Source organism: Fistularia commersonii, chromosome 22 (genome assembly GCF_037954325.1).
Source record: "Fistularia commersonii isolate RoL2024-O1a breed Wild chromosome 22, RoL_Fcom_v1.0, whole genome shotgun sequence".
NCBI classification, from domain to species: domain Eukaryota; kingdom Metazoa; phylum Chordata; class Actinopteri; order Syngnathiformes; family Fistulariidae; genus Fistularia; species Fistularia commersonii.
Window position 1 is genome coordinate 7,022,117 of NC_141305.1, and position 15,384 is coordinate 7,037,500.

At 37.7% G+C, this 15,384-nt stretch overlaps 1 protein-coding gene across 1 annotated transcript in view; it reads left to right on the forward strand.

Moving 5' to 3' along the window:
* Nucleotides 1-15,384, forward strand: part of LOC147221548 (uncharacterized) — a 124,150-nt gene that overhangs the window by 96,230 nt on the left and 12,536 nt on the right. Inside the window, exons 37-41 of the mRNA XM_086169208.1 lie at nucleotides 1,030-1,156; nucleotides 1,759-1,855; nucleotides 3,337-3,480; nucleotides 4,699-4,776; nucleotides 7,409-7,486. Coding sequence (XP_086025334.1) covers nucleotides 1,030-1,156; nucleotides 1,759-1,855; nucleotides 3,337-3,480; nucleotides 4,699-4,776; nucleotides 7,409-7,486 — 524 coding nt within the window. The remainder of the gene's footprint in view (nucleotides 1-1,029; nucleotides 1,157-1,758; nucleotides 1,856-3,336; nucleotides 3,481-4,698; nucleotides 4,777-7,408; nucleotides 7,487-15,384) is intronic.

Genomic DNA, 15,384 nt, shown 5'->3' on the forward strand with positions numbered 1-15,384 from the left:
ATCTTTATTTTTAAAGTTACTACATTTGATAATACATCCTTGCCTGTTGCTTGAGGTACTTTTAAGTAATGTATATTTTCTGAATTTATTATAGAAATATGAATTTTTTTTCACTCAAAAATAAAGTAATGAACATTTTTAATTTTTATGGAAAATATAGGGGTTTTATTTGTCAGTTTGCTATTTTTTCCACTAATTTTCTCTGGATTCTTTATTTGGTTTATTCATTGCCTGAATAAAATTTTTAGTTTTGAATGAAGCGGAAAAGAAGCAAGCATTTACTCAACAAAGAAAAAACAAAATTCTGCCCTGTTGTTTTGCAGTAAAGAGGATTTTTCTTTTATCATATATTTATAAAACATATTCTTTTAAGGTTTTAATGTTTAATCTTTATTAGATTTTACATAATTTGATACTACACCCTGGGCTGTTAAACAAAGTACTTTAAAGACGGTAAAGACAGGTATATTTTCAGATTTATTGTGAGCAAAAATATGTATTCTTTTTCCCCAAAAAATACAAAGTGACATTTTTGAAAATGTAGTACCTTTATTTGTCAGTTTGCTATTTTTTCAGCCTTGTTTTTACTGGATTCTTTATTTGATGTCACTCAAGAAATGCCTGGATATATTTCCTAATATACATTCATTTTAAGTTTTCATGTCTAATTATTTTTTTTCTATTAATGGATATTGGTACAGCTGGACTTGGACATCCCGTTTTTTCGGCTGGTTGCTTTACATATTAATCAATAGTTTTACAGTTTCACCCAGTATATCTCCTACCCAACAACAGCGAACACTATTATAATATAGATAATTAAATCTAGATAAACTCTTTTCTCTCCAATGAAATATTTTTTCCAAATACTTGGTATTATTCAGAGCCACTTAAATATAGTACAAAAACGTAACCTCATAAAATCATGTGAACAAATGACAAGGTATGTCAATAGACAATCTGTTTGTGTGTGTGCCCATTTGTGTGTGTTTGTGCGCATGTGTGTGCGTGTGTGTGTGTGTCTCACAGAGCACGAGAAGCACAAGCTTTGTAAACCAGCCGACTACATGAACCTGCATTTCAAGGTGAAGTGGCTTTACAACGAGTACGTGAAGGATCTGCCAGCCTTTGCTGAGTCTGTGCCTGAATACCCAGCGTAAGACACACACACACACAAACACACACACACACACACACACACACACACTCTGCTTTTCCTCACATTAGTGGATCTAACAGCTTTAGCAAGCAAGCATGTAATAACACTAACACTAACACTATTGCTGATGAGGTTAAAAAACAAAGAAAAGTGTTCAATGGTTCAACGAAATATGGAAAAGACGAGTCGGGTGAAAGTTTGCATTTTGGTTTGTTTTACATCTTTCTGGAATGAAGTCAAAATGCAAATTTCAGCTGCAGAACACAGAAGTGAGAATCAGTGCAGTCCTTCAAGACAATGCTGAATTATTCGACTAAAACCTAAACAAAATCAGAGAGAGGTTTTAACTTTCTGTGTTTTGGCGAATTGAGAATAATCACGTCTAAAACGATAAATATTGCAATATCGCAATAGTTTTTTTTTTTTTCCATTTTGAACTAAAAATCTGAAGTTAATCTGATTAAGTCGAGTTTGAGATTTAAATTCAATACCCCTCACCTCCAGCACGATTTATCTTCATAATCATTTATTTATTTACTTTTTCTTTTCTTTCATCATCAAACACGGTATCTTCCATGGCGGCCTTACGTTCCTTCCAGATGGTTCCTGCAGTTTGTCCTGGCCTGGCTGGCTGAGAACGAGGACGTTTCCATGGAGTTCATGCACGGCGCCCTGGAAAGAGACCGGCGGGAAGGGGTGAGAGCCGAGGGGGAAACAGCGCCCCCTAGAGGCCGGGGGTGGTAGTCACTCACCAGGTTTGCACAGCGTCAGGCAGTGGCGATTCCAAGGTTCCTGCTTCCATCCCAGACGTCAACCGGGTTCTATCCGTGTGGAACATACACACACATGCACACACACACACACTCAACACGTGTTGAGACGCATTTTATAATAACGGTGCATAAACGTCCAAAATGTGATAACTTTTTCATTTCATTTTGTAATAAAGCCGCATTTTGTAATAAACTGCCCCAACACATTTTGTTATATATTTTGCTGCATTATGTAATAAGTTTTTAATATTGAGCAGATTATTACAAAATGCACTTGCAACTTTTTATTCTCTAGGAAATGTAATAACATGGTGCATGATGTTATAACAATTCTAAAGTTTAATTGTTTGTTAATTGTATTTTATTTCACCGTAAAGTATTTGTAAAAGCTAGGCCTATTATTAGTATCACTGTATTAGCCTAGTAGCAGTACTTAGCAATTACTATCAGTACACTATTCAAAGGTTGCATTAAACAGAGAATATTCTATAAATTCCATGTTATTACATTTCCTAGAGAATAAAAAAGTTGCAAGTGCATTTAAAATGTAATAACTTATTACAAAATGCGACAGTTTATTACAAAATGCAGCTTTATTACAAAATGCGTCTCAACAACACATCTTCCCCAGTCAGCATGACAGCCTGTCCCTCGGGACTTGGCCGTCCATTAGGGACGGCTTTTACCAACGAACACTTAAGTGCATCCCCCCCCCCTACACACATCACACACACACATACTCACCCAACACACACACACACACACACACCCATTCCAGAGGGCGGGCGAACGTCCAAACGCCAAAGATGTAGAGGAGACGAACAGGCGAGCGGTGTAAAAGAGCGAGAATCGGCCGCCCGGGGAAAATTCATCCCGAGTCCGACGGACGTCGCCGGCGCCACTTACTGGGAATTTATCACCGGAAGACACTTTAATGCACTTCAGTCATGACACAGAGATGAGGAGGAAGAGGAGGGCGAGGAAGAGAATGAGGAGGAAGGAGTTTCTAATCAGAATCTCCAAAGAGTCCAGTATTTGTCACTTCTTTTCCTCCTCTTCTTTGCCTGTTTGCTGCAAGTAATTGTACTTGAATTGGCCAAAAACATCTTCAAAAAAATGAATATAGAATATATTTAGTTATTAAAAAAAAACTGAAATTTAAATATTTAAACATAGCACTGACAGTAGTGGAAAAAACATATAATAAAGTCTAATAACATAAATAATGAATAATTATAGGTATTATCATTGCATGAATATGTATTTTCCCTTCTGTCGTTCTTCTAATGCGACACCAGATGCTTCTTTCTGGTTATTTTATTTTGGAAAAATTTTATATTATTTTTTTAATCTAATTTCCTACATGTTTAATTGCAATATAATAACACCGGTAACGACCCACAGTTCCAGCAGACGTCGGAACACGCCCTGTTCTCCAGCTCGGTGGTCGACATCTTCACGCAGCTCAACCAGAGCTTCGAGATCATCAGGAAGCTGGACTGTCCCGACCCGGACGTGGTGGCCCACTACAACCGCCGCTTCGCCAAGGTGACCGACCAAAATTAAGTTAATTTCTGCCAAAATATGGGAAGTCCCATGATTATAACAGTGATCCAGAATGTGGTGAGAAAATGATAAAATTGATAGAAATTATGTTGACAAAATATCATTATTATTATTATTAATAGTATTATTATTGTTACATTACTGATATTTTTATTGTTGTTATTATTATTATTTATTAATTATCTTTATGATTATTATTATATTTAATTTTCCAGTATCCTTAATGTCTTTATTTTCATTAACCTAATATGACCCCTCAGGTGTAAGTCTCAGACACACACACACACACACACACACACACACACACACTAATATAGGCTGCTCTCTCTCCTTGTATTGAAGTTTACTGAATTTATTAAGTCATCTTATTTCTACTTTCCTTTTATTTTGATTTAAGGCAGATGCCACAGGAGGTCTTTCCTACCTGAGGCTATCAGACTTTTCAATTCCTCTCCCTTCTAACGCAGGGAATCTTAAAATCTTTTCACCTCAGACCTTAAGACACTTTATAGCCTTGACTTGTTACTTTGACACTTTATAGTTTTATTTGTATTTCTTATTCTCCCCCCTTTTTTTTATACTGTTTATACAATTTCCTACTATTATTTTTTATTGTTATGTTTTACTTGAAACTCTGGCTCAACAGTTTCCTTCGGGATAAATAAAGTTGTTCTTATTCTTATTCTTATGCTTTTAGAGAAAGCTTTCAAATTGTGTGTGTGTGTGTGTGTGTGTGTGTGTACGCATAGGCCATTGAATACAGTTTGTTTAATTGAAGCTGCCACTCTGTTTTGTCCCCGAAATCGTTTTTATTTTCTACCACTCCTCTAATATTCTCTAATGTTCTCTCTAATGTATCTCCCAGCTATCGCTCCATCTCATCCTTCCTTTCAATCCCTCCATCTCATCTCTCCATATTTCCACTGGTCTCATCCCTCCATTACATCCCACCGTCTCATCCCTCCTTTCAGTGCCTCCATCTTCCAGTGGGTCCCTGGTCACATGACCCTGAGATGATGTCACCCTTATATTTTTAACAAAAAAATCAATAAAAACTTCCCATACTAGTTTATTTAAAATGTTTTAATGACAAACTTTTGCATTTTTAGATCAAACCCAACAACTGAAAATTAAAAATAACAGATAAAAAATTTTAAAAAAGAGAGAGATGCGACCTTTGACCTCTTGTGTCCTCGCCAGACTATCACCAAAGTGCTGCTCCAGTACGCCGCCCTGCTGGCCAAAAGCTTCCCCTCCTACTGTGAGAAGGAGAAGATCGTGAGTACACCACGCCGCCCTTCATCATGAGGAGAATATTTCATTGATTTAAAAAAAAAAACAAACTCTAAATACTTGGTATGTAAAAAAAAAGACAAGTTAATTTTAATTAATGTCATGATTTTCTAGTATTTTCGCCAAAACAGCAGAAATTGTGAACAGAATTCATGTGGAAATGTGGCAACTGGATTGGAATTTCTTCACTTGAAGATGTTTCGGCCTTCATCCGAGAGGCTTTTTCACTTCTAATGACCTGTAGGGTGTTTTCAAACAGAACTGCCAGGGTTTTGTGTAGGTCCGCGTCAAGGCTCGGTAACCTTTACCACTCAAAAAGCCATTTGGACCCATTTCCCCACAGTAAAGAAAACACCGGGAGCGACACGACCCTTTTGAATTTTAAAATGAATTAACGCAGCATATAACAATTTTTTTTTTTTTTTTTTTGCCTTTATGCAATGTATAAACAAAATATATTTTGCATTTTGTTTAAATCAATGAAAAACTGAAAAGAAAATGAAATTACATTTCTGCATGCAACAAAACATTTTGAACTTTGAAAAAAAGACGTTGGGTTGAAGGTTACTTTCAAGCAAAATACTCAATGTCTATTTGAGTCATTATGAAAAAAAGCTGAACTTAAATTATCCACTGGCAGTAAAACGAAAACACCGTCCTCTCTGCGCGCTGTTATCCTTGTACTGGCACGTGCAGTGTCGCTTATTAAGAGCGAAAAACACATTTGAACAAGTTTATTTAGATGTTACAAGATCGCCATCTACAAATTTTAAATTGAATTAAATGAATGAACTAATTAAATCCTTGTTCGTTTTCCCCCCTGCCTGAATTCAAATTTTTGTGTTAGTGCGGCCAGTGTGTTTTTTTTCTCACGTGCATCTGGGGGTTTAAAACAGTGGGTTTTCAAAAAAAAAAAAACAGGCAAGGAAAAAAACAAAAAAAGGGAACTTTGCAGTAAATTTTTTGCTTCAAAATTTGAAAACAAAATGATTTTTTGATGAAAAATCATCAAGTGACATTGATAAAATGATCTTTTCTTATTTCTATAAAAAACACAAAAATTATAGCAGAAAAAAAAAAAAACGGGCAAAATTAAAAAGATTGATTTAATAACCAGAATAGCCTTGAAAACATAATACCTCCTCTAATACATGCTACCAATCAATTTTCTAATAAATAATAGCAGCAAACTTTCCTACAGTGACAAGATTTTCTCCTTTAACTCAACAATATTTTTTGGGTGTAATTTCATCAATTAATTTTTAATATTTCATCTATTTTTTAGAGGAACAGTTTGTTGCATATAAAGATTTTTATAATTTACCTGTTTACCCCTTTTGCACTAAAACAAAGGAAAAATTCGGACTTCGTGTTACTTCTAGGTAATGATTTTACTGGTCCGGCCCCCTTGATATCAGTGGCCCCCGGACCGAAATGAGTCAAAGGGGTTTTTTCATGTGATCCAACAGGTTTCACTCCTCGGTAGCTTTAACTTTTTACATTCCAGTGCAGTTGCTGTTTTGTCCCAACAAACGGCACTCCATTAGCATAGCAACACCATTGGACCCGGTTTCTGCCGATCAACTCTTTTTACATATTTACATATGTAATTTGTCATTTGTAATTTTTTATGTCATGTACGTAACACATCTTTTTGCCTTGTGAGCTACTTTTCAAATGAAAATGAACATGTGAAAAATCTACCCCCACTAAAAATGCTGAATTTATGTTTATTTGTATATCTACTGAGTATACTTAACACGATAAATGTTTGTGGATCTTGCATAACTGCATGAACCCTTATGGCACACTACAACTTTTTTGGTAAATACCTTATTCTAATGACTTGAATGGAGTCAGCAGCGTAGTTGAAGTTAGCTGTGAGAAAAATGACTGCTTTCCTGACAGCTCGGATTTTAGTTCCTTCACCTTTTTCCTTCTCAGCTCACTTTTCGGAGGGAAGTCGGTGCGGTACTTTTTATGAACAGTCTCAAAATGCAGCTCCACATTTCCCTTTTTCGGTGTAGCGACGACAGACCGATAGATGAGGCAAATGCACTTTGAAAATGACAGTAAAATAAAAAAGTCCACCTCCCATTCGGTATGGAAGTGATACATTTTAGTCATTTTACCCGGTCCAGCTCCCACACTCATTTTTATACCCATAAGTTTAGAAGACATAAATTGGAGGCTAACTCGCTAGCTTGCCAGAACGCGCCGTTATGTGCACATGCAAAGGGACGTCTGTGTCAGAAAAGGTCAGATTGGACAGATCGACTGTCAGTCAAGTGACAAATTTCATAGTGTGGGTGAGAGGCTGATGTTTTAATGCCACGCGATCTATCTACACTGCCTTTGCGATCGAGCGGTAGATAGCGATCGACGACCCTCCTGAAACTCTGGCGGTTCTATTCGGAAACTCCCCACCGGTCGTTAGAACCGAGGAATCCTCTCGATGAGGAGTTAAACATGTGAAGACCGGTCAAGTTCCAGTCCAGTTGCCATGACAAGAAGATTTGGACATAAATTGATCGTGACCTAGACGACTGAGAACCTCTACAGACATCATGAACAGAATGTCTCTGCACCCCCTTCCCTCCCCTGCGACCCCCCGCAGCCGTGCGTCCTGATGAACAACATCCAGCAGATGAGGGTCCTGCTGGAGAAGATGTTTGAGTCCATGGGAGCCAAACAGGTGAGGCTTCCCCGACCCCTGACCCCTGACCCCTGACCTTTAACCCCCTGCTCCCAACCTTTATATTTCCAGCTGTTTTTTTTGAAAGAACAAAAGTACTCTTTGGGTCAAGGTACCGTCAAATATTTTGGTTTAACCTGTTTTATCGGAGCCAAGAATCTGAACGTTGAAAATGAAGAGCTTTCAGAGATGACAGATGGTGTGTGTGTGTGGGAATTTTGGTTACACGTGCATAATGCTAGGTTGAACATCCCATACAGATCCTTCACAACCTGAGTAAGGGACTTCTAAAAAATGAATTGTGTGTGCGTGCGTGCGTGTTTGTGTGTGTGTGTTTGTGTGTATGAGTGTGTGTGTATGTGTAATTCAGAGTAATGCCACGTTCTGTGTCCTATACAGAGCCTTCAGAACCGCCGTAAGGAACTTTTAAAGACTAAATCTTGTGTGTGTGTGTGTGTGTGGGGGGTGTGTGTGTGTATGTGTATGTGTGTGCGCACACGTGAATGCGTGCGTATGCATGTGAGTGTGTGTATGAATGAATTTTGGCTCTACATGCATGCTACAAGAATAATACTTGGCGCCATGTCCCATACAGAACTTTCACTACCCTGATTGAGTAACTTTTGAATACTAAATAGCGTGTGTGTGTGGGTGCATGCGTGTGCACATACGTGCACATCCACATCTTAAACAACTCGGGTAAGAAACTTTCAAAGACTGAATTGTTTGTGCGTGTTCGTGTGTGTTTGCGTATGTGTGCATGCACGTGTATGTGTGTGTGTATGTGAATTTTGGTTACATGTGCATAATGCTAGGTTCCACATCCCATACAGATCCTTCACAGCCTAAGTAAGAAACTTTTAAAAACTGAATTTTGTGTGTGTGTGTCTGTGTGTGTGTGTGTGTGTGTGTGTGTGTGTGTGTGTGTGTATGAATAAATTTTGGCTCCACATACATGCTACTAGAATAATGCTAGGTGCCATGTCCCATACAAACTTTCACCATCCGGAGTAAGTAACTTTTGAAAACTAAATAGTGTGTGTGTGGGTGCATGCGTGTGCACACACGTGCACATCCACAACTCGAGTAAGTAACTTTCAAAGACTGAATCGTTTGTACGTGTTCGTGTGTGTGTGTGCGTATGTGTGCATGCACGTGTATGTGTGTGAGAATTTTGGTTGCATGTGCATAATGCTAAGTTCCACATGCCATGCAGATCCTTCACAACGTTAGTAAGGAACTTTTAAAAACTGAATCGTGTGTGTGTGTGTGTGTGTTTCCTCCAGTTGACTGCCGAAGAAGAGAGGGTATGTTTTTTTGTTGTTTTTATTTTCCCTGCCTCCTCTTCTTTCCCCATCCACTGCTCCCCAGCCTAGAATTGAAAATATAAAACTTGATTGACACCCCCTTCCTTAGCATTCCTCTCCGCTTTGCCGCGCCAAGCCTTTCTTTACCCGGTAGTTCGGTCTCAGTTCCTCTTCTTCCCCCACTGTCGGCGTCACCTCCAATAAACACACTCACCCATTTGACGCCGCTGCTTCTTCTCCTCCGCCCTCCCGCAGCTGGAGAACGAGGAGGAGCCCGAGGAGTCGGAGGAGGAGGAGGTGGGTGAACCTCCGCGGCTCCGAGGCGCTCTTTTATTGCAGAGTGTTTTGCAACATAGTCTAACATTTCTTGATTCTCAGTTTAAAAAAAAAAATTCATCTGTAGATTCATTCATTAGGCCTGAAATGTCATGAATTGGAACAAAAAAAAATCGTGCATCCTTGTTTACTCTAAAAATATAATATATTTTTCTTCGTCTGCTGGAACTGTAGGTCGTTACCGGTGTTATTATATTGCAATTAAACAAGGAGGGAATTAAATTAAAAAAATAATATAAAAGTTTTTCAAAATAAAATAACCAGAAAGAATATTTTGTCAATGAATACAGACGAATTAACAGAACTTCCTGTAAAAACATTCAATTTTTGCATTTTTTTTAAAAATATAATCTAATTATCTGATCATTTCCAGGTCATTATTTCAACATTTTCTTGTTGACAAAAATGTTCATATTTTTTGGCCTTTACTCACCAATTTCCAGAAAAATTTTTCCAAACGTTTTCTAAGATAAATTATATTAATTTTAACTTAGCAGTTCTTACATGTGACATAAAATTGAATCAAAACTGTATATTTATTGACTTATCGATAATACTAATAATAACTGGACTAATAAAGAAAATGAGAATGATGATAATAACAGTAATAATTGTAAAAATAAGGATAATAACAGATATAATAATCGTTATTTTCATGACAACAATAATTCAAACAGTATAAATGATAATTATGCCAATAGTCATGGTATAGTAATAACAACAACAGAATAATAATAATAATAATTGAAATAATCATTATCTGAAATTGCCCAGTTTTGCTGTTTGAAGCTCAACCGTCTTCCACATCTCAACTGTCTTTTACATCTTTAATTCTTATTTTCCTTTTAATTTTGATGATAATCCTCCTCGCCTCCACCAGGCCTTCAGTGACAAGGACGAGGACGAGGACGTGGTGGGTGGCAAAAACAAACAATTTTTCTAACACTTAGCATTTTGTTTATTGGAAATCCAAAAATTCTTCTAATTTTTTTCTGCTTATATTCATTTCGACTCATTTCACCATTTGCTCTTTTTGTTTCACATTTGTTGCTTTCCATCCAGTCGGCCTGCTCGGACTCCGAAGGATCCGAGGTAAGAGGGGATGAAAGAAGCAAATCGAATGGAAAAATAGGGTCTCATAGAATTGTGTAAAAATAAAAAAATAGAAATAAAAAATGTTTTCCAACAAATATGAATGAATCCAAAAGAATCAGGATAATTGACCATAAACTTTCGGTCGATTAAGGCGGGAAAAATAACAATAATGACCTCAAAATAATTCTAAGACAGATATATTTGTATTTTTACACAGTAAATATATGGTGTATTTCCGCTGGAGCAGGCTGAGTGTCTTAACATATCCAGCGGCATCAATAACGTCTGAAACGGCGTCTTATCAGCCACCGCCGCCGCCCGCCGGCATTTCATCGGCGTCACGCTGCGGGATTCGGCCTGAAATAACAGCCTCGCTTTCATGGGGGCCGGCCGGCGCCGCTTCCATCTGCATGTCTGCCGCTGCTTCGCTAACGAACCCCCCGGAGCTCACAAACCTCCTGTCACGCCTTTGGCGCGGAACATCTAACGGCCTTGTCGCCGCGGAATCCAACGCCGCCTGAAACCCGCCATTTGGCCAACGCCGTTAATTTCCTGGATTTCCTTCATATTGATGCTCAGCTGACCGCGGGAGGCCTGGCGGCGGCTACATACAGGCGGTTTTCTTTTCACAGCTGCCGCGGGTCGCCGTCATTTTAACTTAACATTTTAACTCAAACCGCTGTCTGCACAGACGCCTTAATAGATGACTTACCTTCAATAACTAAATATTACTTCAAGACGGCGTGAGTGTTAGCCCTTCGCTTTTTCCCTTCTGTTTCGACTGAGCTTAGGGTTCCCTCGGTGCCTTAAGTGGCCCGAATATTTCAAGTTAAGATTTTATAAAATCTTTATCTTCGTGCATTGCTAATAGCTACTTAGCCACCAAAGACGACCTTAGATTTTCATATTTGCATGTTAAAAAAAAATCTGCTACATGCAATCACCCTTAGGATTTGCTTTGTCTTATTTATTGATTTCGATTATCGCTTCATTTGTGCTTTTCAAGAATGTCCGAGTACAAAACCGCTAAGGTCGTCGTTGACATTCGTTTTCATCTAAGGGGCCCTTAAAGGTCTCCCCTTAGGGTCATTTTAAGGAAACCCCTTTAAATCACTGCTTTTAACTTCCTGTCTCCATAATACATCTTTAATACCCTGTTGAAGGAAACACAAAAGCTAGATTTGCTGTTGAAGGGATCCGTGGTCAAGACGTTAGTGTTTTATATGATCAAATTGTGTACCAGTTACATTAAAATGATAATAGAATCCCTCAACAGCGTGTCTTCAAACGGCCCTCAGGCGTTTCCCGAGAACCTTTTACTTTTGAAAGAAAACTGTAGGAACGGCGTTTGGCTATAGCGTCCGTTTAAAGCTAGCAGCATCTGCAGCTTAGCTTGGCTAATGCATCAAATGCATCCAGAGAGCGGCGAGAACATATATCCAGAGGAAGTTGTCTACATCCACAAATTTCACACTCCTTGCTTCTCATGTGTGGACGAGCATCACCACCTTTGTTTCCATTGGGCTGGATATTGCGCCCAAAACTAGCACAATGTGGCATTATTCCCGTATATACCATAGAGACCAAAAGCTAATCCTAGCATAAAGCCGATATTAACACGTGCGACCTCTGTACGTCATCAACCCAGCATGTGATGCGGCGGTTGCGATTTTTAAAGAAATCATCCTTCGTACTTTCCCAACAACACATTGCGAGACAAACAGTAAAAGCGTATTTAGCCTAATAGTCCTCCCTGGTGGGGTTTTACTTTAAATTCAAGTCTGAGAGTCACCTAAAATTCAGCACTTGTCAGGCACAGAAGCGCAAGAAATTTTATTCAAAGGAGGGAAAATAGACCAATGGAAAGGCTGAGGAGAGGAAAACAGGAGAACCGAATCTGAACAAAGCAAAGCATACAAGAACAATGGGCCTGGCGTAGAAGATATAAAAGCAATTGATTAAAATTGATAAATGGACAACTAACTAGCAGAAGAAAGAACATTTGAAATAACAGGAAAAGAACAGTGGGGGAAAAAAAAACAAGAGAATAACAAATCTGCTGGTTCCTTCCTTTTTGGCTCCTTCAGGTGGACAACAGAGAGAAGGAAGAAAAGGTCAGTTGGTCGATGGAGTGACGGTTTGATGACAGAACCTTCACCCATCTAGAACCCCATGTTTTCTGATGTTCTGCCATGTCGTGTATGGAAGAGTGAACCTTAACCCCTCTCCCCTCGTCCAGGAGAAAATCCTTCCAATAGAACTGTACTAGCCTTAAAGGCTAAACACTGTGTGCAGCTCTGGCCCGACCCTTAGCTTTACCCTTAACTTAGCTTCCACTTGTCCTTACATTGTTTTATCATGTTTCTTTTTCATTTAATTTTTGTCTGTCTTTACTTTCCTGTCCAGCTGATTGACGAGGAGAAGGTGAGCTAGGATATATATATATATACATACATATATATATGTATGTATATATATATATATATATATATATATATATATATAAGACATGCAACAAGTAAATTATTGGTTAGTCAACATGTTATCAACATGTCCTCCATCTCTCTTTATCCCTTTTGTTCTGGTGCCACGGCCTCCCCCCCATTTGAAATCAAGAAGGAAAAGGTGTGTTCTTCTCATGTGTGTGCATTGGTGTGTGTGTGTGCTAGTAACAGCTTTTATTAGATAACAGATTTTCACTACTAGTACTATCAGCAAAAAATCCAAGGGAGCGTTTGCACGGTTGATGATGGTAAATTTAGTTACATTCCTGAAAACAATTTTTTTTTTTTTGTCCCAAAAATGAAAAATTCGGATGAAGGAATCCATTTTTTTACTGCCTTCCTGCAGTTCCTCTATTTGTCCAGCAGGAGCATCGATCTCTTGTTCCTCATCAGGCTCTGTTCCCACATCACTGCATCTCCTGGTCATTCTCATCGCAGACAGGCAACGCTGCCGTGAAAGAAAAGTTCGGAGATTGCAGAAGTTTCCCTAGAGAAAACTTCCTTGTTCAAAAATAGACCCAGATTTAAAAAGAAATAATGCTCATATTAATAAAGAAATTCTCAGATTAAAATAAATGCCCCCCAGATTTAAAAATAATCTTCAGATTAAAAAAAAATAGAGCTTCTATATGAAAAAAAAAGTTGTTAGATTAAAAATAAATCGTTCTCAGATTCAAAAAATGGTCCTCAGATTCAAAAAATAATCCCCAGACTATAAAAACAACAGTCGAAAGAATAGTCATCAGATCTAGAGATTTAAAAAATAAGTAGTCTTCAGACTAAAAAGAAATGGTTCTTGGTTAAAAAAGAAATAGTTCTCGGAATAAAAAACAGTCCCCGTTTTAAAAATAGTCCTCAGATCAAAAACAAATAGTGCTTATATTTAAAACCCTAACCCTAAACTTAATTAATTAATCAGTCGTTGCCACATTTTTAAAAATGATTCTCAGATTAAAAAAAACAGTTCCCTGATTCTTGAGAAATATTCCTCATATTTGAGTAAAAAATACCCCTCAAATTTAAAAATACTCCCAAAAGTAGTCCCAGATTTTAAAAGGATCCATCTTCAGACTAAAATAAAATCATATCAGATTGACAATTTATATTGTTATATTGAAAAGAAATAGTTCTCAGATAAAAAAAAATAGATAGAATAGTTATTAGAGGAAAAACAAATATTCCTGAGATGAAAACAAATAGACATCAGTTTGGAAACTAGTCCTCTAACAAAAAAATAAAAAAAATAGAATTAAAAAATGAGCCTGAGATTAAATGGAAGTGATCCTCAGCTTTAATAATAATAATAATAATAATAATAATAATAATAATAATAATAATAATAACGGGTAATTGGATATACTGTCTCCCTAATTTGTCGGTGGATTGCGGAAAAGAAAAGAAAAGAGTGTTGACTCTGCAGCAGTCGCTTCCTCCCAGAAAGTCACTCCTTTATTAAAGTTTAAGTCTCCGGGAGTCCGTCTGCTGTCAACTCAGCGTTTGGGCCGCGGGTATGACTTGCATTTTACTTAACACTTTGTGTGTGTGTGTGTGTGTGTGTGTGTTTTTGTGTGTCCTTCCAGGCTGAAAAGACTGACAAAGAGAAGCAGGTTTGTTTGTTTTTGTTTTTCTGTCTTCCTGCAGTATCCTCTCTATTCAGATTTATCCTTTTCCTCGGTGAGCGTTCCCTGAATTTCAGATTTTTCCCCAACCCTTGTTTTGAGTCTGGCGCCTGTAGGCGAGGAGCGAGAGAAAGGATAGATTAATCACATCGGCTTGCCTTGCAAACGTGATTTTTTTTGTTTTACTTTGTGTGTTATGTTGTTTTGATTTTTGCCCCAAGAAGCAGGTGGGTTGGTGAAGCGTTAATCATCAGTAGGTGTTCGTACAGGCTTATAAACCTGTAATAAGACCCTCCTGGATAAACGCACTGGTTGCTCATGACTGATGGGATGCGTGGTGAAAATATCTATTTATTTATGAGTGTGGGCGGCGCAGTGGTTGGCGCTACGGCCTCACAGCATGAAGGACCCTGGTTCGAGTCCGACAAGTTTCCATGTTCCCCCGTGTTCTCCGCTTTACTCTCACAGTCCAAAAAAACAACCTGCAACCCAAATTAATGAGTAAATGAAATGTTGTTTGTCTATATATGTGGCCTTGCAATTGACTGGGGACCACTCCAGGGTGTACCTGCCTCTCGCCCAATGTGTGTGTAATCAGATTTATTCAACAAGTAGGTTGTGTGTTGAGAATAATCTCAAATGTAACCATTTTCTAATAATCTCCCGTCTTCTTGTTAAATTATTAATTGTTTCATCTATCCTGGCTTTGCCGTAATTTCCTGAAAAGTCTTAAGTTACAGCCTTTGCATTTTTAATTTATTTATTTATTTGTTTATTTTTTAATAAAAATTATTTTTATTTTATTTCATCATTTCTACACACACACATACACATATATATATTGAGAGAGAGAGAGAATTTTTTAAACTAATTTATCCGTAGTATTTCCTCATGATGTTAGGAATCAATAACACAAATCTGCCAACAGAAAAGTCTAAAATTGAAATAATTACCAAATGAAAGAATTCTCCCCGATTAGACATTTTTCACTTCTATATGCTGATTTGTGTATATATATATATATATATATCAACAAT